The sequence below is a fragment of the Sceloporus occidentalis genome, unplaced genomic scaffold, assembly GCF_023333645.1.
Source record: "Sceloporus occidentalis isolate IW3139 unplaced genomic scaffold, rSceOcc1.0.p SCAF_99, whole genome shotgun sequence".
In the NCBI taxonomy this organism is placed as follows: Eukaryota; Metazoa; Chordata; class Lepidosauria; order Squamata; family Phrynosomatidae; genus Sceloporus; species Sceloporus occidentalis.
The window spans coordinates 2,334,668-2,360,302 of record NW_028317079.1 but is presented as its reverse complement, the minus strand read 5'-3'; the positions used below and the strand labels follow the sequence as shown (position 1 = coordinate 2,360,302).

At 36.7% G+C, this 25,635-nt stretch overlaps 1 protein-coding gene across 1 annotated transcript; it reads right to left on the bottom strand.

Annotated features, from left to right (window-relative positions):
- On the bottom strand, positions 1 to 24,414 carry LOC149284104 (alpha-synuclein-like). Its single transcript, XM_089497152.1, has 4 exons — positions 24,294 to 24,414; positions 20,608 to 20,649; positions 19,741 to 19,886; positions 1 to 165 (listed from the first exon to the last, which is right to left on the bottom strand). The coding sequence occupies exons 1-4, from the start codon at positions 24,412 to 24,414 to the stop codon at positions 1 to 3; spliced, it is 474 nt and encodes a 157-aa protein (XP_089353278.1).
- Positions 24,415 to 25,635: the final 1,221 nt, after the last annotated feature.

Sequence of the window (25,635 nt, the reverse complement as noted above, 5' to 3'; positions counted from 1 at the left end):
TTATTCAATCACTATCTTTGGTATACATGCCAGGATTTCTGAATTGTTTGTTCCTGGAAATAAGGAAAGCATAATTACCTCAGGTGGCATTTCATACGTCTCATTATCCTGATTATCATTTGATCTGTCTGTATTTCCCAATACGCCCTCCTGTCCACCTTCATTCTAAAATTGAAAACAAAAATGGGTAAATATACATTTTTTGTGTTACAGGACCATATTTCACATTTTAATTATAATGAACAGAACGAAAAAAACTTTATGTCCCTGTTACATTGTCTAAACATCAAGTTGCCAGTTGAGTTAATGGTTAGAAAGCTAGCGATGTACGTGGTTAGCAAAAAAGGGCTAAATTGCCAACCATGTACGGCTGCAAGCAATCTCAGAAATGTATTTTTTCTACTTTTGTGGAGGATGCTAATCAGCACCTGAGCAGATCAACAGCCATCTTACCCTCTCTCAAGTTAGAGATGAAAGCCTTGTATTTACCATTTAACACAGAGGCTTCTTTTTTACTCAAATAAAGCAGCAAATTGGTCAAAGACAGATCAACAGTTTCTATAGAGATGAAAAAATGATAAAATCTATTAAGTTTGTAGTCAGCTGGTGCCTGCTGCCTTGATGAAGGGTTGCAAGAAGAATAGAGGGCAATTGGTCTAGGATGAAGCTACTGCCAGAAGCCCTTTTTCGTGCATTATCCTTGCAATTTCACTTATAGCCTCAAGGAGTGTTCAATGCAAAAAGGCATTCGGGTAGCATCTACTCACTGACTGCATCCATTCTTTTTAATTCTATCCATTTTGGCACCGTTGAGCACTTATCGTTAGTGAAATGCTTCAACTATTCTTGTATTCAACTCATTGACACTAATTGGCTAGTCAAAGGCTTAAATGATACATCCAAACTAATTAAATGAAATAAGCTGAAAAATAAAATGATCATATTTTACTTGTGCGTTCTATACCAACATAAAGCCAAACTTTTCCCATGTATCATAAGCCTTAAACTCGGGTTTGTTTAACGGACCACGTAATTTAAATGTCTGTGAATTAAATTGTTCCTAGTGATGTTTTATTGATAGGTTGGAGATGTTAATGTTAGTTATTTGCGCCCACTGAGAATTTGATTATAGAGAAAAAGCACAATGGGAGATGCATTATTATACATCACCACTCTACATCTAATCTACCACCCTATAATTATGGCTAAAAAAAATGTATAAAAAGTGACCACTGTTTTATGAACCATTTCATTGATTGTTACAGTCATAAGAACACTTTTCAAACATTGCAACAAAAAAGTTTTTATACACAACCCTAATAGTATTTATTGTGTTCTTTAAAAAAACTGTATACTGTATATATGATAATAAACTGAAAATGGTGAAATTCCTACACCTTTTCTTTGTATAATTCAAGGGTTTGAGTGTATGTCTCAGAGGCACTACAAAAATTGCTTGGTGTGATGCCCATTATTCAAATAAAGGCGAGTAAGGGCAATTATAGTGTAAGCCTCAACCAATAAGTCAGTATCAAACCTCATGCTGATGATTTCCATTAAAGATGAAAAAGCTGTCTATGAGTGATGATATGGCTTTTGCACCTCCTTTTAAAGGCTGTCTAGTACAATGGATCCATGTATAAAGTGGATAAAGAGGCAAAACCTAATTTGCCTACCCAGAATCCCTTCTACAGAATGCCCCGGTGTGCAATTGCCCCTTTACACACCCCTCCAGCTATTTTCCATGCAAAAGATGTCTTCGGCTGATGTCAGTAGCACATGATATACTTACCACCAGGCAGCTCCAACACTGGTGGAAGTGTTTATCCAGATCCCTGTGCATATGGGAGGAAAGCAATCCTGCTGATATTAATGGGAGATCTTTCTTTCTACCGATTGGCTGCTTCAGTCTTCAGACCACAAAGGAAGAGGACAGATGCAATTTCTAACTCAGGTGAGTGCCAGGGGGCTGTGAAGATATAGACACTGCCTACAGTGCATTGTGGAGGAGGAAACTGCCCTTCACTTTTTCTGGCAGTGCCCGTTGGTGCAGGCTTTGTTCCGAGCCCTGGAGTTGGCACTGAAAGACTCTATCGAGAGAAAGTACCTGTCCTACCACTCTGTACTTTACGGACTTTTCCCAGGAACACACACTGAGAGCACCACTGATGATGATTGGCATCTCATGTGCTGTACAAAGGACGCTCTATGGTTTGCCAGGAACTGCCTGTTGTAGAGGAGGGACCTATATCCCTACTCTTGAGGAGTGGATCAGGGTCACTGATGTAGCTGAGGAATTCCCGTAATGTGGCAGGGATCTGCAGGGTCTGTAGAGACCCCGATCAGGACTCACTGACTAGTTTCACCATATATGGAGGTATGCTGCAGCCCTATGATGTCCCTGGCTGCTGCAGAGGGGAGCCACTGTACAGTGGAACCCCTGATTGCTATGGAGGGGAACCCTAACAGGTGATTTCACCAAAGACATCACATGGGTCTCCCTGTGCTCATAGAGATCCCTGGTGTCATACAAGACCCCAAAGTAGATTTCTATACATTGTGCACTGATCTCTGATAGAGAGTATTATAAAAACTTTTTTTTTTTTAAAAAGTAAACGTAAAAAATGTTCAAAAAATGAAATTTTTAGTGAAAATGAGACAAAAATGTGCTCAGCGCCCAGATGGACACATAGGATTTGGCATGTTTTTCCAAAAACAGCTTGTCAGTGCCCCCAAACAGCCTGCCTGTTCCCCTGCTTATACCACTCACCTGCAGGAGTTGCTTTTCTCTTTTCCTCTGTGCTGTGCACAGACTGATTCAGTATGCAGCAAGTCGATGTGATGCCACTTACTTCCATGAGACACATCATGCAGTGTGAGAGATCATTGGATGATCTCTCAGCTTTCAGTGCCACTAGCTGCGGGTATTACCCACACCTAGCAACAGGTGGTTGCATGATTGCGACCATGATTTTTACGCCCCTGGCTGGAGGTCTATGCGCCCCGATGAGTGCCACCCAGGGCGGACCCTCCCTACCCCCCCCAAGTATGCCCCTTTGAACATGGCTTCAAAAGAAAGCCCTACTTGTGCTAAAAAAAGAATAGAATTTGTGTGGGTACACTAACTGGTACATATGATCATTAGAATGTCCCTTTAACTTCACACTGTGGCTATTTTTGTTCTTTTACCTACTTGTATTAATCTATTTACTTTGACAAAAATAGTACAAATATTTACTAGACAAAAATATACCGTATTTGCTCGATTATAAGACGAGGTTTTTTCCAGAGCAAATGCTCTCAAAAATACCCCTCTTCTTATAATCATGGTCGTCTTATAATCAGACCTCAACTAGGTCTGACTATGAGACTAAGATCCAGATCCCCCGCAGCGATGCAGGGGACCTGGATCCTCCTGTCTCCTCCCCCCTTACCAGTACTTCTGAGTCCCCAGTGCTTAGTCCGGGCAGCTGTCAGAGATCAGAGTTCCCCGTGATCTCTGACAGCCGGGGAAGGTCTGCGCGATGGACGCAGACAACCCCCGCTCCTTACCGCACCTCCTCCCGGCTGCAGTGGAAGTGGTCTACGCGAATTGTGTAGAGCTCTACACACAGCCCGGACTACGCACCAGGGACTCAGAAGCTCCAGTAAGTTTGGAGGAGGGAGGGAGTGTTAAATGGGGGCATAAGGAATTTCTGGAGGCAGAGTGCTCTGTGAAATGCCGTATACCTCCCTATATGCCACTCTGCCCCATAATATGCCGAGTGGCATATAGGGGTATAAGGCAATTCTGGAGGCACAGTGGCACATAGGGGGTCAAAAGGCATATCATGGGGCACAGTGGCATTTAGAGGGTTAAAAGGCATATCATGGGGCACAGTGGCATATAGGGAGTATAAGGCATTTCTGGGGCAGAGTGGCAAGCCAGGGGGCAGATGTGCATAACTGGGGGGGAGGTTGAAAAAAAAAGGAAATAAAAACAAAATATTTTTCTCAATCATAGCTTTTATTAAAAAAAAAACTGTTCACATAGTTTACATGAATTAACATTTACTGGTAAAACTTTTTTCCTATAGGGTCGTCTTATATTCAGGCTTTTTCTTTTTTTTATAAATTAATATTCAGATTTGGTCGTCTTTTAATCAGGGTCGTCTTATAATCGAGCAAATGCGGTAGTTTAAAATGCGTATCACTGTTTTGCAACACATCTATGAAACAATAACTAACTAGTACAATCCTCAGGGATGATACACTCTTTTGACACTTTTGATAAGTCTTTAAATAATGTGCACTGACAGTTTTAGTCCCGATTTCAACACATCAAGAGAAAAGCAACAGTGTTTCTCAGACTTGACACAGATGTCACTGCGGGGATAGTCTGATCGATGTCAGTGCTGCTGAATGTTATTACAGCAGACTAAATAAAGGACAGAGAGTTTTGTGACAATTGTGTTATGCCTTGTAATTTTCCACGACAGATAAAACTGCTTTCCAAATGTCAATACTAATAAGCAGAAAAATGTCTGCATTCAGTAATAATGATAATAATAATATATAAATAATATATATTGTATATGATACATAACTACTGCAGGAAGAGGCTTAACGTGGATTCCTCTAATTTTGTCTCAAGGACCTCTGTGCATAAATGTCTGCATTGTCCATAGAAAAGCTTACTGAAGTCCTTGGTATCTGGTTTTTAAGTTATTTAGGAAAATGTCTGTAATGAATCCTTTTGCTGCCTACCCCTTGCCATGACCCCCTTTCAGAATACCAAATGTTTTTCTAGACAGTGATTCTCATACTTTTTGCTAAAAGCGGCAACCATTTCCTCTAGCGGTACCTCCAATATAAAAGAAACAAGAAGAAATAAATCACACTATAAAAAGTACCAATGAACGTTAACTGCAAATTTAAAAGTAAGGATCCACAAGAAAAATACAATATGCATAAAGGCCAGTGATTCCATTTACATATACTAGCATGCCATGGGATTTTAGGCATTATCATACCCTTCGTAAAACATATTTTGCCCACACATGTAAGAAATGTTGTACCATGAACAGACAAACATTAAGAAAGTGCCCTATGACATGGTCTGCATTTAAAGTTGCAGCTGAGCATTATTTATAAAAACATAGCCCACGGTAGGGCAATTTGTCACTCTAAAACATCTATGGCATTTAATTGCTGAAAATGCAGCTTCTCATAAAAGCTAATAGACGATAATGTGAATTTCTATACTCATATACGTCCACTTGGACATTTTTCTTAAGTCCACATTGCAAGGAATTCATTGGATTTTTTTTTTAAAAAAATCTTATAGCACAAAACAAAGTCATGTTTCCTCTGCTTATTCATTCATTATCCCGTTGGAACAATATTTTAGGATGTGTTAACTTATTGTTTCACAGCCTTGACAGGAGTAGTACTGCTCAGAGATTGTAACAAACAATAAGATGTTATTCCTGTGCTAGAAAGATCTATTATAGTGTTTTACAAAACAAGGCATAAATTACTTCTGCCTTTCCCTGTAGGAATATATTAACTATAACCATAGCACAAAACACATTCTTTCCCTAAATAACTTTTTATATCCAAAGAAAGATATTGGTATACTAATGCAAGATCACATGAACAGCATCTTTTTGATGGGGAAAAGAGGGCATTTGGTCCAGGGTTCCAGGGGCTACTGTATTTATATATTTGCCTGTACTACGCATCAGAGACACAGCACTTGTGTCTGAGTCTTTCTCCTACAGCAAAATTTGCAGCGATATTGACTACATTTTTGGAATGTGATCATTTATGCCAGAGGGAGCTTCTAACTTTCTGTTACATGACAGAATCAGACAGTGAGAAGCTCCTTTTGTAGTCAAATGTTGCAGTCACGATCCCCAGCCAGCAGCCACAGGTGCAGAGATATTCTGTGCAGTAGAGAAGTCACTGTGTATGAATATATATCTATAGGTATATATATATGTTTATGTGTGTAGTCTCTGATGGATTTTGTTGTATTATGTAAACTATTACAGAATACCTATTTTTAACAAGGACAGCCCAGGATTAGGAAAGGGAAGAGTCTGCAAAATAAAGGGCCCATTCAAGCTCAGAACCTGTTGGGAGTTAGGTAAGCAAATCATGTATTAAGAGTGCCCATTTTGCCACCTGTTTTTTTTTGTTTCCATGATGTGAGAACTAGATAGTCTACTTACTAATAGGCATGTTAACTATATTATTAAACATTAGGTAAATGTTTTGTGTCATGCAGAGATGATGTACTGTGTGCTTGTCCTTGGGAGCATTCTGTTTGTTTGCCGTTATAATCACTGACTCAAGATTTGCTGATAGGGCATTGACATTTTCACGAAACATTCTCAGTGCTCCGAAGTGCGATGTTCATGAATATTTGTGAATGCTTTACGCATTTCAATTTAGATAAATAAATAAAAATTATTCCTTGCCAAATGAAATCAAATAGATCAAATAGAAAATCCACAAATTACCAATGTCAAATTGTCAATTATGGTACCCAGTAAAGCACCTGTGTGGCAGGTGGGACTGCTCAACCCTAAGGTTTGGTCAGAGCCTACAAATATGCACAGCACAAATAAACATACACAGGTGCCTCATTAATGGTGTCTAGAGAAGGCTTTAAATTGCTTGAGAGTCTCATCTGTGTTAAAATGCAGTGCCGTCCCATTGCTTCAGCTACTTGGTAAGCAATATAGCCATAAAAAATTAGGTAGGGGTTGCCAAACTTTGGGGTACTTTGAGAATTCCCAATACCTATGCCTTAGGTAGCTGTTTTTTGGAATGGATTTCACTGGGTATGTGCTGAATCTTTGCTTTGTTTTGTGTATTTATTGGATGTTATTATTGCAGGAACCCTGGAATCTGGATGTGTATGCCATTTATGCTTTTTAGGCTGTGTACTCCCCTAGTTTGTATTTTTTAAACGGCCATTCTCGCTGAGAAGTCGAGTTGTCAATTGAGCTAAGGGTTTATTTGACTTACCGTACTTGATTTCACTTACATGTCCTTGCATGCGAACACTTGCAAAACAAAGCTCGTATATTCACTAGTTGTGAGACGCTTTCAAGCATGTGCAATAATGTTTATGTCCTCATCCGAAACTCATAACATTTCATTACAAACCTCACACACACAAAATATTAATTTTAAAAAGTTTCAGTTATCTGAAAAAAGGAAACAAAATAGAAGTTATCTGGACCCTAGTTTAGTTTTTATTTATTGAATAATTTGTGTGGTAGGAAGTGGAGTTTTTAGACTCGGGTCTAACATTACACTTCGTGATCACTTCATGGGTCAACTCAGCTCTCCTGCAGTTGAGTGTGTTAGGCAAGTTTGAGAAAGAGCAAATTGCTATTAGTGAATATGCATTTTGGCCTGCCAACTCACATTTTCTGCACTTGCTCTTTAATTAATAGTCCTGCCTGTGTCTACAGTAACTGTAGGTAAGTATCCGCTGATGAAATGGCTAAAACAACCCGAACAGCTCTTAAATAACATGTATATATTTTGAATAACACAATGCCAATGTTTCCATTCCAGTTGGTCATGAAAATCTTTCTCAGCATGATCTACTTTCCAGCCAGAAGCAATTGCATCAACTGCAACATCAACTGGAAATTATAATGTATCTAAGCATTACAAAGTACAGCAGCTCTCTTTGTGCACAGTCCTGGAGGCCAAAGAGCCATTTTAAAAAAAATGTCACCATGAAAAACTACTGTTAATGTTTCCTATTTAATCCATTTAATATACTTTTAACCAGCTGTTCTCCAACATTATGGCTTTAGGGACCATTGGACATAAATTACCACCTCCCTAGGCCTTGCTATGTGTAACCATAAAAAAAAATATTAGCAGAAAATATGACAAAACAATATTAAAAATATTCCCATTTTCTGGTTTGCATTACTGTTTCAGAGCCTGATGTTAACAAAATATACCAAAGAAAGGAATTAAAATTCACACGTGATCAATGTTCCCTCTAACTACCGACAATTGATGCTGAACGCCTGGATATGATGTCATATTCGTCACTCAGCATCAATTGCTGGAAGCATCGTGAGAGACCAGTGAAACATGAGGTATGCAGGAGAACAGACCTTGGGCTTCCACCAAAGGACCAAATGATAGTAAGAAAATTGAGAGAGAAAAACATTGGGCACAGATAATGAGGAGAAAAGGGAAGATAGTGAGAAAGGAGAGATGGTGAGATAATGAGAAAACAGAGAGAGAAAAAGGGGGTGGTAGGGAGAAAAGGGAGATGTAAAGATAAATGGGAGAGATATATAGAAAGAGGAGGAGGGATAAAGAGAAATGGGAGAGATAACAAGAAAGGGGAGAGGTAAGGAGAAAAGGGAGAGCTAAAGAGAAAGTTGGGTATAAAGTGAAATAGGAGGAGAAATAAAGAGAAATTGAGATAAAAGAAAAAGAGGAGATATAACGAAAAGGGAGGTTGAAAGAAAAGGGGGAGATGGGTAATATAGAATATATTGTAAGAAAATGGAAAGATAAAGAAAAAGGTATAGGGGAGAGATAAGAGGAGAAAGAAAGGGGAGAGATAGAGAAAGGGGATTGGTAGGGGGGGAGAGGTAAAGAGAAAGAAGAGAGATGAAGAGATATTGGAGAGATAGAGAAAAGGTAAGAGATAAAGTGAAAGAGGAGGAAAGATAATGAGAAGGGGGATCAAAGAGAAATAAAGAAAAAAAGGAGAGGTAAAGAGAATGGGAGAGATAGCAAAGCGGAGAGAGAAAGAGGGGGGATAAACAGAAAGGGTAGGGATAGGGAAAATGGTGAGAAACAGATGAAGAAAACAAATAATGATAAAAAAGAATAGTGATAAAGAGAAAGGGGATGAGAGATAATGAGAAGGGTGATTAACTAAAAGGGAAGAGATAAAGAGAAAGAAGAGACAAAAGGGGGTAACAAGAAAGTGAAGTGATAATGAGAAAGATGAGTAATATTGAGATAGGGCAGAAATTATAAGAACGGGGAAAGTGTATGCTTGTGTTTTGAAAGTGTTCGTGTATGCTTGTTTATGGGCAGGCATTTGTTAAGGTAGAGTATATGTGTGTAGGGTGTTCTGGGTGTAATCCTGTGTCCTGTAATAAAGGGTTTCCGTGCATTATTTATTTGATTTTCAATGCTGAGTTAACATGTGATTTTTCAGTTGATCTATACTTAGATTGCAATATTTCCATGGGTTATTTAATGTAGATAAAGTGCACATATACCTTTTTGAGCAAGAGAAAATTACACAACATAAGATTTCTTCTGCTAAAAATTTGAGGGAACATTGCTTGTGATCCCTTTTTAGTGGAAAAGCTGCATCTTAGTAAATATCTGAGCAGGTTTGGATGGGAGCATTTATGACATTCCCTATGTAGGAGTTAAGCGGAAACACTGATAAATGCTTGGAGTTTCCTTGTTAGTGTTCGGCACAATTTATTCTATCATGTGATGTTTTTTTCTGTTACAACTGAAATAAAAAGAATGTCTTTGTTCATGTGTTAATTTTTCCACAATATGCCTTCAATAGAAGAGCAGCATAGTAAACATGTTTTGATAGAGGCAATTGCTGCAAACCTCTTATTTCAAGGTACGCTAAAATGTGATAAAGTTTTTACATTTACTTGGCTGTTTTCATACTAACATTGTCTATATTTTGGAATTGCTCCAATCATTATTTATTTCAAGACAATTTCTATTAAAAATGCTGTATAATCAAGTCACAGAGGAGTTGTCACCAATGAGACCAATCACTTAAGCATACAATGGGTTTTTGTTAACTTTCTAAAAAATAAATAACCCTAAAAAGTACATAATTTAAAATAGCAAACCTATCATGAGGCTCTTTTTAAAATTTTACATTTAACCTTTAAAGTTTGTATTTATTTATTTTATTTAGCCCTGACAGATGTAAAGGCCTGACAAGGCTAGCACCGTAGGACTCATTTTGAAAAAACTTTTCTTCTTCAGCTGTATAATGCGCATACAACATTCATTGGAAAGGCAGATATTAAAATAATAAAATATGGCAACATCACTCAACATGCCAACATGTAGATGAACCACAGATGGACACAAACACAATGTGAAAATACTACAAAAAGGAGAAGCCCTGCACCGAATATCAACCAATGGAATCCTGATATTCAAATAATAATCAAATAATAAACAAGCAAGTAGCATTGTCAATGTCATGACAAAAGTGCATGACCCCATATAGCTGGCATAACTGAGCCCTGCATCACATACAGCAGATTAATAAATAACTCCACAGTGAAGAATCATCAATTCATAAGATAAATATAAATGATTTGTGGAAAATCATACATTCTCAGTAGTCAACAACCTCATGAGTGTAATGTAAAATGCATTATGTTTGTGGGAATTTCAAAATCAACTCTAAACAACCCAGCAGTATTCTCTCTTAATCTCCTTTTTTGAAGGTGTTCAGTACTGACTTTTGGTAAAACACCTCTTGTCATTAATAGCTTGGACAGAGGCATCTTTGGTATAATTATTTCTTCTTGGACAGATAGTTTTTAACAAGAGATTTTTTATGTTAAAAGCCAATTACAAAAGGCAAATATGATAAGTAGAGGTGTTACATCACAGATTCACATGACCTTATCATTGATATGTTTGATATATACGTGATACGTTCTAAATCATTAGTTATAAGGGCCAAATAATCCATCTGATGTATTTTCCTTCTTACGAGTTACCCTTTGCCCTTATGTTGCCATAGTAGTCTTTTCAGCTATAATGAAAGTGTGAATAAGTGGTAGAGAGAGATAGTAGAAGAATGAAGAAAAGGATAGAGAAACCATGGGAAAGCTTGCAAGTGAGAAGAGGTGGGTCTTTTCAGCACTGTTTCCCAGGACTTTTTTGCTGTTCCAGTATCCTCCAGGGATTCAACTTATCTAACTTTACTTGCAAGTGCAATCTTTTCAATCTAGCTATGTCAGAAGAACAGCCTTCCAACCTGCAGCATATTACCAGATCGGCTATAGAAAAGGCTTTCCATTATCAATATATTTTCTCTTTCCAATTACACACTAATAAGAGTTTTGCTGCTATTAGAATATGGCCAGCTAAAAGTCTCAAGTCTGTCAGAATTTTATCTGGCTTCATTTGCAATAATGCAATCTGCGGTAAGCGACAAAGGTCTACAGATGTTTTATCTAATATTAGCATAACACTCTTAGATTAGCACAGGACCTCCATATATTATAATTACAAGAGATGTCTTTATGTTTGGTGTTTGCATAGTTGTACAATTTTGTTCAGTTTTACTGGTGCAGTAAAAACTTTAGTGGGCCTAGATTGAAGAAAATGTTGTATTTGGAGATATTTCAAGAAATCCATGTTTGAGATATGGTATAGAGATTTCAAGTCTTCAAGTAATTTTAATAGATTGTTGAGGACAAGCTCTCCCAGCCTCGATCCATTTCCTCAGACTGGAGTCAGGAATAAGAAGAGCCAAGGTGCGCAAGAGGGGTGCAGGTGTCGCAAATCCTCTATTTTAGCAGAGAGTTGTCTCTAAACTTTCAGAGAATTGCGGAACTGTACATTACCATTTACATTCCCTGGCCTTTTTGTTGCCTGATTATTGTATCTATGAAAGGGTAAAACAACAGTAAAGTTTAAGAAAAAATAGATAATTATGTTATGTATAGGTACAAGAATGAAAATTGGAAATAATCAAGAAAGTAGTTGTTTCGCTTAAAAGCATAGGCAGAAAATATACATACTTACGGTAATCTTATACACTTATGGGATAGTGAAATTGTGAGCAAATATCCTTAGACTAATATAAAAGCTGATCCTGTATACTTATATAAGGAATGCTTCTGTGTTAATTCCCACACATTGTATGATTAGAAACCATAACCCAGCATGTCGATCCAAGCATCAGCTGGTGGAAACTACAATGACATGGGTGAGTAGGCCTATTGTACTTTTTTCCATGGAGACTAGCATTATCATACATTTACCTATGACAATTACACACAGTTGAGGCTAAAGTACACTTAATTACATATTAAACAGTTATTTTCCGCCATTTGAGAGTATCTGCCGCTTAAAGGCTATAAAAAAAGCCTGCTAATTGCTGAATTCTGTACACATGACTTAAAAATACATTTATGCACTGTGAGAAAGGAAAAACACGGGTAAGGACGCAATAAACATTTTACTTGATTCTATGAATGAGCCGATTAAATCTTATATTTATGACATCTGTTCGGTTCAATCCCACCATGACTGCTGTTAGCATCACCCAGTGACATGTTTCACAGCCAAGCCCCTGCCTTCTGTTGTTTCTGCCTTCTAATGATGAGGCCTGCTAATGCATCAGCACTGTTCATCTGTTCTGGTTTTAACAACAACATTTCTGGATATGAAAGGCTTGCTACTGTTGTAGCAGTATTCTTAACCTCCCATGTCTAACTCTACACCTTTTTTTTCATTTCAAGCTATAAATTCACCAATCTGCCAGCTCTTTCAAACCCCCTTTTATCATTTGTCAGGCGTTCAGTGGAAGTTGCAACCTTTGAAATGTCCTTCCATCAGGAAGTTCAGAAGAAAACATCTAAAATAGCATCGTTATTTATGTCTGTTAGACTGTATCCTTTAAATCCTCATTTTGCCGTCATGTTTCTTTTATTTCTACACCAAAAGACTGGAGACAACAGTATAATACTAGTAACGTAATCATTGCACGTTGTATTGATTTCATTGTGTCCGTACCCCATTCTTCCAGCTGCCTAGAGCATAGTTTAAATACTGTAGGTGTTGAAGGTACACTAAACATAGTGATTTTATTATAACAGAGACCACCACATTTTAAAAAAAATGTTTTACTATACTAATGCTGTCAAGATAGACAGTTGAGTCTAAATTAGGAATTGACATTGGACAGGCCTTTGAGTAAGTTGCACAAGTTACTATGAGGTTAAGGGTGCATACAAATTCCTAGTATATGGAGATACCAATAGGGAACTAGTGGGAACTAAATCCCTGATTATTAAAAAAATCCGTTCCAAAGAAGCTTCAACATCCGTAGAGACAGACACATATCTATCTATCTATCTATCTATCTATCTATCTATCTATCTATCTATATATATATATATATACTTTCAAAACCTCAAAGAGCATTACGTCTGAAAAGGGCACCTCCAAGGTTTTTAATTCTTATGTGAAGCTGCATTTTACTCTAGCAATTGGCTTCTGACTCATATTATTAGAACCAAATAGTCATTATAAAGAACTTTATACCTTTTTATATAGCCATAAAGTGGAGCCTGCGTCTGTGGTAGGAACTCATGGTCACTGCACTTCAATGTCAACATCTTGTAATTCTCAATGCTTAAAAGGGTGTAAAAATAGTGAAAATTGTAATGCCCATTATTTTTACATTACTGCCAGGCATCCAGACTTACTCATATGCTGTTAGGTTACGTATATGCCAATACCGTAATATTAATTGGTTTTCCCTTTAACTTTTCAATTTTATATACTGACTTTGTGAGACTGTTACACTTTGCACTCTAGAGGTAACACACAAAGAAGTAATAGCTGGAAAATAATGAGACTACAGAGTGAATAAGAGTAACCTTGCAGCACTCAGTTGCAGACTGTTTTGTGAGGTGGCCACATGGGAGCGGTAATAAAGCCTACACCTCCATCGATTTTACAGCTCTCTGGTCCAGTAAAGCGAGATCAGAGGATCTCCCGAACTGTCCCATTATCCCAGCTGCCCGCAAAAGAGGATTGAATTGGAAACATAAGACATTTAAACTGGATTTAAAAGACTCTTATTTTTTTAATAATGATTGAATTGAGGAATGGACACTTTTAAGAAGAACATAGGAAGAGTAACACGAAAGATGACAAGCAGTAAGGGGATATGATGATTTACCATGAACTTTTCTCAGTAAAAGCATAATAGGTATGGTCATATAATAGTAAGAGAGATTGATTGACAATAGTCCAGAGGTATAAAAAAAAAAAAAAAAAGGAATGGTAGTGACATTATAAAATACAGTGTACCACAAAATAAAAAGTTATGTTAATGTGCGATTTAAGCAGTGGGTATGAATGGGGTATGGTATAGGAAAATAAGTCCTATGAAATGCATGTGGAGTTGATCAGGTTTTATTGCATCAAGTTACAAAGCACCAAAGCTGAAAAAAGCCGACTGCTCATTTCATCTGATGAAATCTAGAAGAAGCATTGTCTATAGTCACTACAACAGTCACTAGCTTATCAGGTTCTGCCAACCCTGTTCAACACAAGGCGCCCTTTTTCTAAATGCAAACAAAAGACCATTTACACTTGAAAACAATGGGCACATAGGTACCAAAGCATAAAAACACATGTCATGATTAAACTAAGACATTTTGCTGTAACTTAATTGTTTACTTATTCTTTTTAGAACAAAGGTCTATTTGTATAGTTTAATTCCGGCTCTCTTCATGGAGATATCAAAACACAGTGCTGTAAAAATACTCAGATTAGGAAGAAGATACTTTAACTTAATTCAATGACATACTTTGTCAATCTCTAAACACATGCACATGGAAAACTATTCTTAGGTGATACATCTCACATTGATTGATACCCATTTGATGGTGGCTTCTGTTTAAATGCAATCATCAACTGCAGATGTGTAACTAACAAATTCCTATTATTAAGTTTATGAATTTATTTTACTTCAAATAAACATATTGTGAATCTTCTCTGGGGAGTAGCCTCAGAAGGGCGGAATTGCCAGTGGTCAAGAGGATGGCCAACTAGAACCATGTTTGCCTCTAGCTATTGAGTGTAACTACCAAAAATGCCATCCACAATCCTAGAATTAGCTGTAGGTATTTCCAAATTTAAATTGTGGTCATTTGCTGTGGTCTCTGAAAGTATGTTTTACTTGCATTTAGGGTATTTCTATAAGAGTGAACTGTAGATCAGATTGGGGACTTTTGTTGATTGGGTGTTATAGCTCTATGGCACAAGTCCAAAATATTTCTCTTGACTTGTTGGTTGTTTAATGTTACAAGATTTACATTTTATTCTGAATATGGAATCCTCTTTTGGGATATAGTATGTTCACAGGTTTTCCCGTTGCTGGGGCTTCATGACATAGATCCACACGTGCAACAAGAGGATTTTTATAGTGACTATACAGTTACAGTTATGATTTCTTAATAGATTTACCAATCCTTTTATAAAGTTAATCGACCTACAGTCAAAATTGTATAATGACTAATTGATCTGTGTGATCTTCATCTGCTTTCCCATTGCTGTTTGGCAGTGATGGATTGGTGGGTATTTATAGGCATAGCAATAATCCACTTCAGCAGGCATTTTGGGCCAATGTCCAAATAAATTGAAATTATTCACCAGAATACTAATTTTAAGAAGAAAGTTGATAGTCTGTCAGATGCTTTGTGAAAATGTTCCTTCTGACAGCTTAATTAAAGCAAAGAACATCTGAATGTGAATCAACCTAGAACAGAGTTTGAGTAGTTGTGTATATTTTTATCTCAATATATTTACTGTTGACATTATTAGAAAATTAAAATATGTTTCCTTTCCTGAAATAACTTTCTTTCCATTTAAAAAAAATGTCATGCAAATCAACTCCCAATATCCACAAACACAGCCAAACATAATTATTTATGCAATTCAGCATTTAATTCAATACAAAGCAGAATTAACCTATTATATTTTGCTGTATTGAGTTCAGTAAATTATGCTTTGATAACAGGTTATTCTTTATTTTAAAATAACTATTTAAAATGTATAGTCATTTCTGTTTTTGTTTACTTAGGTTTTTAGGTGAATTGTTTGTTTGTGGGTCTGCATTTAGGCTGTAGTGAGGAAAATCTCTAGACAGGAGCCTTGGTTGGTAGCACTTCCAGATAAATGAACCTGAAAGACAATCATTGCTTAGGGACATGCTTCATAGAGATTAATCCTTATAAATTACTTTTCTGCCCCATTAAGGCCAAAATTATGGGTTTTAATGATTAAACTGTCATTTTTAAAAGTGTTAAACCATTCATCTTGCTGACTGAACTATGTATCATGAAGGCTGTATGTCAACAAGTGTTTCCTGTAGTTAAATGATTTAGCTATGTATTACTCAGTCTGTTTTGCCAAGGTGGCCTTGGCAAGGTCATCAAATGTATGGTTTCCCGTGTCATCTGATGGGTTTGTGAAATCAGGTACCGTATTATATACTGTAAATAGAACAGATGTTGAACAAATGTGGCATCCTAGTTTGGTAAACTCTCAACATGAAAGTTGTAATAAACATCTTATGATATGTGTCCTATATTGGTCAAAAGCATTGTGCCCATTGTATCCATACATGGGATGTCCACAATCAGAATATCTAGTTGGACATATTTTGGTTATCAGAATAAGTACATTGACGTACCTGAATAAGAAGGCCTTTTCATTTAAAACAAACATATATAGGTTTTTGGGTGTTCATTATAGTTTAATGTTTTCACCAACAGAATCATTGTGATGCTGAAGTAGAGGACAAAAAGGCTGGCAAATACAAAAAGGTTAAGTGGCTAGTTACTCAAAACTAAGTAAAATTTGTACTGCTGTCACTTAGCTGATGGGATCAGAATTCGTTGCTCTGAATATATGTATTTCATATTCTTTGTATTTGTTTTAATAGAAAAACAGGTGGGTATTTGTTAGAAGTGATCTTTCACATGATAAAAAAATGTCCTTATGTAACAGTAATGGGAACATAACCTTGATTATGATTGCCAGAGTAACAGCATACACTTCTAGAATTTGTATTCAATGAGTACACTGAGTTTACTGTTAGAGCATTCCAACTGCAGCAAAACCAAAGGAATAGCTAATACTGGTAGAGATACATCTTTTTTTTCTTCATATGTAAATTATATGAAACAAACATACAAACCGAGTGTTTGTAAAATTAAAGGGTAATTATTTATGCTATACATATGATTTATCGATCTATCTACAGTAAAGTTTTCCCCTGCTGATCAAATATCTATCTATCTATCTATCTATCTATCTATCTATGTTTCTAACAGACCTCATAAGAGGCACCTTTTCTGAAACTGTAATCACATAATGACATGCAGCCTTTTATCTTTGTTCGATGTTGGGTGTATTTTTGACTTGTTAAATTCTTCACGTATGACTAGCAGGAGTGGGTCAAGATCAAGGGGAGCCATTAGGAGACATTGTTTAGAACCCCTTCCCTAAGAAAACTAAGAACTCCGGAACTCCGGAACTGGATTCCTCTGCCATGATTGGCTCTATCTCAAATTTGTGTCCCCATCTTCCATCACCCAGCAGAACAAGCACTGTGTTCCTGCTGTGTTGTCAGAGCCGGCCCTTACATGAGTCACAGTGGGTCCATGGGATCCAGACGGCACTTTGACAGGGGCAAAACCCAAGGCATGTTCTTTCTGGATGGATTAATGGAGAAAAAGAAGCGTTTCTGCACCTCTTTCTCCACAAATCTATCTGCACTATTTTTGCCTCCGGTTTCTTTCTTCCGTCTTCTTGCTTCTGCCTTCTTCCGCTTCTCTGCGAACCTGGTCTCTTGGTGCACTTCTGTCAAAGTGCAGAGCCATGGGGGACAGCCTCTCCCCCGTTCTGCCAATGGATCTGGACATGGTTTGATGAATGTGGTTTTGGATGAGGGGGCAGCATTTCATCCTTGGACCTAGGCAGTATAATGTCTTGGGCCGGCCTTGTGTGCAGTACACGAAACTACATAAATGTCTCAACAGCATGTGGGGGCGCTTGCCATCAGGGGCTGTAAGCTAAATGCCCCCTTTGCCCTATTGCTAATCGGGCCCTTTACAACTGTAGAAAAATGTATTTTAGTTAAATAAATATGGAGTGCAGCAGATCTGTAATAAATATGTTATGTTTACAGTTATTTTTTGTGACAAATGAATGGAAAAATTTAGAACTAACAAAACTTCAGCTGAGCAGTGGATTATAAATATTATTTTCAGTCACATGAAAGATTTAATTTAGTAGATGATTCAAAACTGGACCTGTGTCTTTAATGGATCAGATGGGATACAGTGAGGTTATTGTTGGAGTTTATTATTTCATATTTATATCGTCTTATACATATTTTTTTCGTTTTTGCTGATATAGCCATAGGGTTCCTCAGAGCAAGACTGCAACAGCTTCAGCTATTGGAATTCTTCAAACATCCTTTGAACAGAAAAACCTATACTGCTGTCAGAAATCTCCACATAAAATAAGTTTGATACATTCAGCAGATATTGAACATTTGAACATAGATATTCACTTTATGAAAATAAGGTTGCTTGAAACTTATGTAAAAATAGCTGAAATGCTGTAAAATGCCTACAACGTATGTATGGGATGCACAATGCCTCCAATCTGTGATAATGACATTTAGCTTTGCCTGCTCCCTGCCTAGTTTCACCCACCATCTGCCCAGTTCTGCCCATTTTACCATCTCATTATATGTCCCTGTGCCACCCATCATGTATATATATATATATACAAAATATACTGTATATAACAGGAGGGTAATATAACTGAAAAACTCACAGGTAGACAAAGATATGTGCAGTCATACACTTGACTTGAACTTTAAGGGGAATATCACAGTTCAAAATATTTATTAATGTAAAGAACCACGCAAGTTAAATGTAAAGAACCAAGTGAGTGACTGTCTCCCAGCATGCAGGTTTAATCCGACTGATTTTGATGGAAACCCAGCTCTTAAGTACACAAAGTTAGCTGTCGTGTATTTTGGTACAGTGTTTTCTTCAGAAAAAAGCAGGCGGAGATAAAACTGGTCTCAATTTCCAATTCCAATTAAAAAGCAATGCGTACCTGTATTTGAATGCAGTAAAATGCATGGAGCAAAATGGACTCCCAATGTGCGCTAAACACATGCTTATTTAAGGACTGAAAAAATGTCCCTTTCCCTTACAGAAAATTAACAACTTGCAGTAAATCCATCACTTACTAGGTCACTGTGATGCAGTAATAAAATCAGGCTTTATTTGTATGGATCATGCAGTAAACCCTGAGTTACTCAATGTAATGGGTAACTCACCTCTACCTGCTCCTTTAAGCAGGGGAGGGCTAGCAGCTTCTGGCACAGGGGGCAGGTAAAACCAGGTGGCCCCATGAACTCCCCCCCCATACATAACACTCTCACTGGCACACATAGTTACAGTTACACAAACTTACTAACGCTAACACACACATACTTAATACATATACACACATACATTGATGCTAACAAATCCACTTACACGTGCACACTCACTCTAACATATATACATTACTTACCCCCTAACTGCCCTACCTTCACTCTCTTACTCCCTTCCTATTTAACCTGCCTTGTGCCTTCTTTCTAGCTCCTCAAACACACTGTATGAGTAACCTCACTTTTACCATTGATCATGTAACGTGGTCTTTTTCAAATAATTTTGGACCACCCTACCCCTGCCTTTAAGTGTAACTTTAACAATTTAGAAAGGGAGATTGTAATACTGATTGTAAGAAATGAATTCTAAAAAGTCTGGGCCTCCGACAATCTTCAGCTTAACCCTTAACTCATCACACAGATTTATTATTTTGTTACATTCGTTCTAAAAAGGAAAATAGATCATTTAGTGTATTATTTTGATCACCAACCTGTTTAGCCATATGGTCCTTCTTAACCAACCCTGTGGCTGCAGCAATGTTTCCTGCCCCCTCTACTGTCTTCTGCGCTACTGCAGTCACTCCTGTGACTACTGCTCCTCCAACGTGAGACACCTGTTCTTTGGTCTTTTCAGCCACTGGAAATAAAAGAAATGAAGAAGCTAAATAATAAAAGGAACATTCACTAACTATGAAAGTTTTCTTGGACTTTATGATTACAAGAGGGGACTTAATGTATTATGTAATGTATTAACCCTTTGTATGTCACAGGTAGTTTATCACCCTAAGTATGTGGGTAGAAAAGTATTTCTGGTTTTATTAGTTGAATGAATTTAATAAAAAAGTGTTTACCAGGGGTAGTTTCCGCTAGTGGCCAGGGGATTAGAGAGAATGGATATTGAGTTGAACAACACCTCACTTAGTGTATAATCCCCTACCTATGGACAAGAAAAGCTGGAGTCTGCAGTACAATTCCTGTTTTTATTGGGCTGATTGTTACTTGTTGTTTAAAAGATAGCTGAGTCAATATATATTTGAGATGGACTTGAGTTCAATGCCTGACAGCCCAGCTTGTCATTAGGGTAGAAATGCAAGCCAGCTCCAAGCCAGCTAAAACACCTACTTTCCGTCTGTCTTTGAAACCTTGTGCACATTTGTAAAGGGCATATTCAAGAACCAGTTTATAATATATATGGGATACTGCAGTCAGATGATGTGTGGTGTCTCATTTAAGAGCTCACAAATATTGAGTCTATTGATGTTAGTTATATCCTTGACCAAAATATAAACACGCAAAGAATATATGACAATGAAGTGTAAATCTTTGTCAGTTATTCTCAAAACCCAAATTTTACGCACCTGTTGTTACTCCGTGAACAACACCTTCCTTCGTTTTAGAACCTTTGGATAGAACAAAAGAGACTTTGGTAAAAAATTAATGCTTACATGAGATATCACCTCCATCCATTGCAAGTTTTTTTAAAGAACATATTATGCAAGAGACACCTATGTAATGCCTGGGTTGCCACAGGTTGCCTCTCAGCGCTGTTGTTTGTTTTTTTTCTCTGAATATTTGCCCCCTTACAGTGTTTTCTTACAATTGACCCCAAAAATGAGCTATCACTTTTTATGTGGTAGACTATATTAATGGGCATTTGAGATGGGATGGGGTTGTTCAATGTAGGAGCATTTTCCTAGCAAAGTTTTTTTTCTCCCATCTCCCTTTGCCTTTATGTAAAGGATGAGGATCTCCTAAATTAGTAAAGCCTTGGGGTGTTTGGGTGACTCTTTTACTTGCCTGAAAAAAGAATGCGAGTGAAATCGTACATTAATGCAAAAAGGCACCATTCGTCATTGTAATCTGCCAAGCACAAGTGTATGTGTTTTGAATGTGTTGATATTAATGGAAAAGGCCAACTTTTGATAATTACATCATTACCACCAGTTTCTCAGTTCTCGTTTTGAAGTCTGAAATTCTACACGAACACTGACAATTGAACTTTAATTCTCATTTCATGATTCTTTTGTCATCCTTAGTTTTTTTTATTGAATCTACTGTTATAATACCACTGGCTATCTATGATCCCACCTGTGCTCTGGAATGAATTCCTTCCCTACAGTAGACTAACAGGTCTTTTTAAAATAACAGTCAAGATAGTAACGTAATGAGATTTTTTTTTCTCATGTAGGGTAAAATGACAATCCTAATAAGCAGCTGTAGTGACCTATCTGAACTTTCCAGTTGCCAATATGAGAAAGAGTTATTGAATATCAATTTTTCATTTCGTAGCAAAAGGAAAAAGAGAGTATGAACTGCAGCTAAAACAAAATGATTAGATTTCCTATTTATATACCTACACAATACTATGCCATAGTCTTCCTAACACTATTTTTCAAAGACATTCAGATTTCCAATGTGCTCTCACACATTTTAAGTAACAGGGTTGTTGTTTTGTAAATGCTTAAATGCTTTGGGCAACCCCCCAAAATCTTCAGTTATTCCCTTTCTGACTTTCAATGTTTATGCACAAAAGTTGAGTTGTAAGTTGAATAAATTAACACAATATGACTCATGTCAACCTGAACAGCAACTAGCTTTTAAGTTGCACCAAGTTGGACATTGTAATTCTCTTCTTGATTTCTCTTGAGTTGCTGTCAAGTTCATCTCAACTACTGTCTATCAAATTAGCTGGCCAAGCCGGTCATCAACCTAGTCTGTCAGTCAGTGATTCAGTTGTCAAGTCTGCCAGTCCTATGACACAGCTTGAGCCTTTATGAATATTACCATATGTGAGTAAGCTACAATAACTGGTTGTAACTAAACACTTTGTAGGAATTCCAAGGGATGAAAGTTCAACATCTCAACTGTTATGCAGCAGGCAGTTATGCAGCAGGTCCACCAATCCTACATTCAGTTTTATTAACAAACACACATTAGAGCTACCGCCATTTAATACAATGCAGGAGAAGCTGGTTCTAGAGATTTTCATTACAAATTGTTCCAAGGCCATGGTTAATACTGAGGATTGTAGCATTAGTAATTATGAATAAAATCCCTTTTGTGAGCTATGTCACTAGGCTGGCATGTAGGCGGTGACTTGACCTTATCATACATTAAACACTTGTACGCCACAAGGCATGCTTAAGTGCTTTAATGGACAGCTTGTCTCTGTTGACTAACACAAAGGTTTTATAGTAGACAATGGTTTACCATTTGTTACACAAATCACAAATGTGTTATACATGACAAGTGTTGTGGTGATGCTGGGTTGTTTTCTATGTAACCATATAACAGATACTTCCCTATCCATAGAAGGTTTCCCTATTCATAGAAGGCTTCTTATTGAATGGAGCTTCCTGTGTTTCATATTGTTTCATCCAGAAGCCTTATTACCGCTTAAACATGACAATACCAAACTAGCCACTGTACCCAATCTAGTAATTTAATTATATATAACTCTTTGAATTGTTTTATCCAATTCCTTATAGGCCACAAACAGGGTCACTCTTTAAATGGATATAGCAGTAGTCTATTGTGCATGGATTCCAGTGCATTGTTACCTGGTAAAATATGCATGTTAACTCGTTTTACTAATTTTATCAACTCGTTTTCCATCCTCCAATGGCTTTTGTCACAGTATCATTAAGAATGCACTCATGCACACACATAACATGAATTTTTATTAAGAACAAAGAGTTGCTACAATTTATGGAATTTGCATAGTTAAGTTCCTCAATGTTGAGCTAGTGCACGTTAAAAAAAAATATGGATGCCTGTAAACAGAAGGTAACACAAACAATGTGCCAGACAGTAGACAGTCTTTACAAATAACCAATGATGCTATAAAAAATACACTAAATATTGAAGACTTAAGGAGTCAAGGTAAGGACTCTACTGTCCAGACCTGACTGAACTTACATGACTTTGCATGCCAACCTTCAAACTGCAACTTTTATATTTCCTTATATACCAGCGGCTTGCAATGTCATGTGTGTTGAGTCACAACTTGCATATCCATGCCTGAAAACTCGCAAAAATATGTAAAAAAATAAATAAATTGTTGGGTAAAAAACAAAACCGAAAATATAAACAAAAGATAAAACAAAGTCATCCAGATTGAAGTGGATCCCCACATGATCTGCTTATTAAAAAGTAACCTTAGGAGAGAGAGCCCACCTATGCATCCTCTTTTCCCCCATTTCATGCACAATGAGGAGGTAAAATATAACTGTAACGCCACTAACTTGCTCCCTCATCTCACACCCTGTAGGATGTAGGATTTACAGTCACCTTAACCCCTTGGATATCCTTCTCCCTAGATCCTCTATGACGCATGATGAAGGGGATAATATGAGCAAAAATGTACATCAAAATAAATATGCAAAACTTACAGAATCATTAGCTACCCATCACATGTAAACCACCCAGGTGAAGTTTATAAAATAGGGGTTTAAATAGGTTTAGAGATCAGCACATTCCTTGTTTTTACAACCTGCACAAATTTTGCTCTGTCTCAGTCAAGTGGCTGCAAGTCACGTGTTTCATGCGAGTACAAATGTGAGTTGGCAGTAATGCATATGGGAGTTGGCTGCTTCAATCTCACATTTTATTGACAACTTGCTAGCACTGTCATTTTAGTGAATAGACCTTATTGGGGGGATTTCCGATATTTTTTTCTTATAGGGAATTCTAAATCCGGAGAAAAATATTTTGAAATAATATTACAATGTCTATTACATATCTCAATCTGCAATGTTCTAGCATACATGTTTGTACCAAACCATATTATACATACTGAAAAAGCCTATATATAAGAAAAAAAATACAGATTTTATTTTATAAAAGTATAATGGATTTTTTCCTCCAATAAAATATGTATTATCTGTTAAAATGATTTGTTCCTTTGATATGTAATCAATGTATAATTTGAATTTCCACCAGAAGTGCAAGACATGCCTCTCCAGATACAGATCTTCTCCCCCCACAAGACAAAGCACTGCCCCTAATTTAACAGTTGACAAATTATTGATTATTTTTTACCTACCCACATACATAACGCCTTCTTTTGTCTTCCCTGCTGCCTCTGCCACACCCTGTTTAGTTTTTTCAGCTGCTGCCACAACCCCTTCTTTAGCCTTGGAAAGCCCTTTCATGAAAACATCCATAGCTGATAATCGTATGGTAGCAGTTCTGTAAAATCAAAGCAAAAACAAAACAAAAAACAGACATACATAACCAAACAATCATAGGTCAGTTTTTAATGAAAGAGTCAGCACGTTACAAATTTCCTTGGAAATTGTTAATTCACGCGCACACATTCATGTACAGTATTCCTTAACAATCTTAGTTTGCCAGGGTGGTCCCTCTACATCATTTAATTATCCAGTGTTTTATATCCCTAGATCTCTAGGGATGTGACATAAACTAACTAGTGTTCAGATAATGATTGATTGTCTAAAGATTTGCTCTCCTCTTATGATTTATTATATGAAAATGGAGATGTTAGCGGTCGTTAATGACTTTAGAACGGTAATGAAACTTGGGGGTAACTGTTGGGGAATTTAAAATATACAGTATATCGATTACAAGTGTTACTTTATTTTTAAAAAAGTATTTTTTTTTTTGTAATTTTTTCAAGTAATATATATTAAAGCATTCTAGAAATGTATAGATGAGACAGGATAACAGGTGTAAGCATCAAGCTATGGCAATATCTCATCTATGAATGCTCAGAAAACAAGGTTATTGCTTTCAATCTGCTCCACTTTATCTTTCCCTATTACACCAACAGCTCAGGTGATCTGTGGTCCCAGGTGAGATCATTAATATCAATGATCAGATTTACTTCCAGCAGTATTATACAAGAGGCAAGTGTTTCTAGAGAGAGCTTAGTATCAATTAAAATTTTATTTCCCTTGCCTCAATTCAACAGTGTTTCATTAAAACCTATAGCAAATATGTACAGCTTTTTAGATTTTAGATTTGTAAAGGAAAAGTATAGGAGTCATGTATATATATATATATATATATATATATATATATATATATATATATCTCACATCAGCATCACTGCTATCTTTTACCATTCAAAGATAACCTAAAACACACATGAATATGTATATGTTAAGTAGTAGTTTGCATTATAAATATATATATATATATATATATATAGATATATATATAATAAAAAATACTACAATATATAAAAAAAAATCTATCTATATATTTATATATATATATATATATATATATATATATTTACACAATTATATATAATACATGCACACATCACATACTTACATAAACCTTTGGTTCACAGGGAGGGTAGTCCACGAGGGATAATATCAGCAGGTGAGTAAGAACAGGTAAATGAAATCAGTACATGT

Bases quoted from the DNA above. Each gene is read 5' to 3' on its own strand.
- LOC149284104 (XM_089497152.1), bottom strand. From the start codon at position 24,414: ATGGATGTTTTCATGAAAGGGCTTTCCAAGGCTAAAGAAGGGGTTGTG. The intron at 19,887-20,607 runs GTGCGTAAAATT...TTTTATTTCCAG, and splicing joins TGTTCACGGAGTAACAACAG to TGGCTGAAAAGACCAAAGAA. The intron at 166-19,740 runs GTTGGTGATCAA...TTTCAATTTTAG, and splicing joins AGGACCATATGGCTAAACAG to AATGAAGGTGGACAGGAGGG.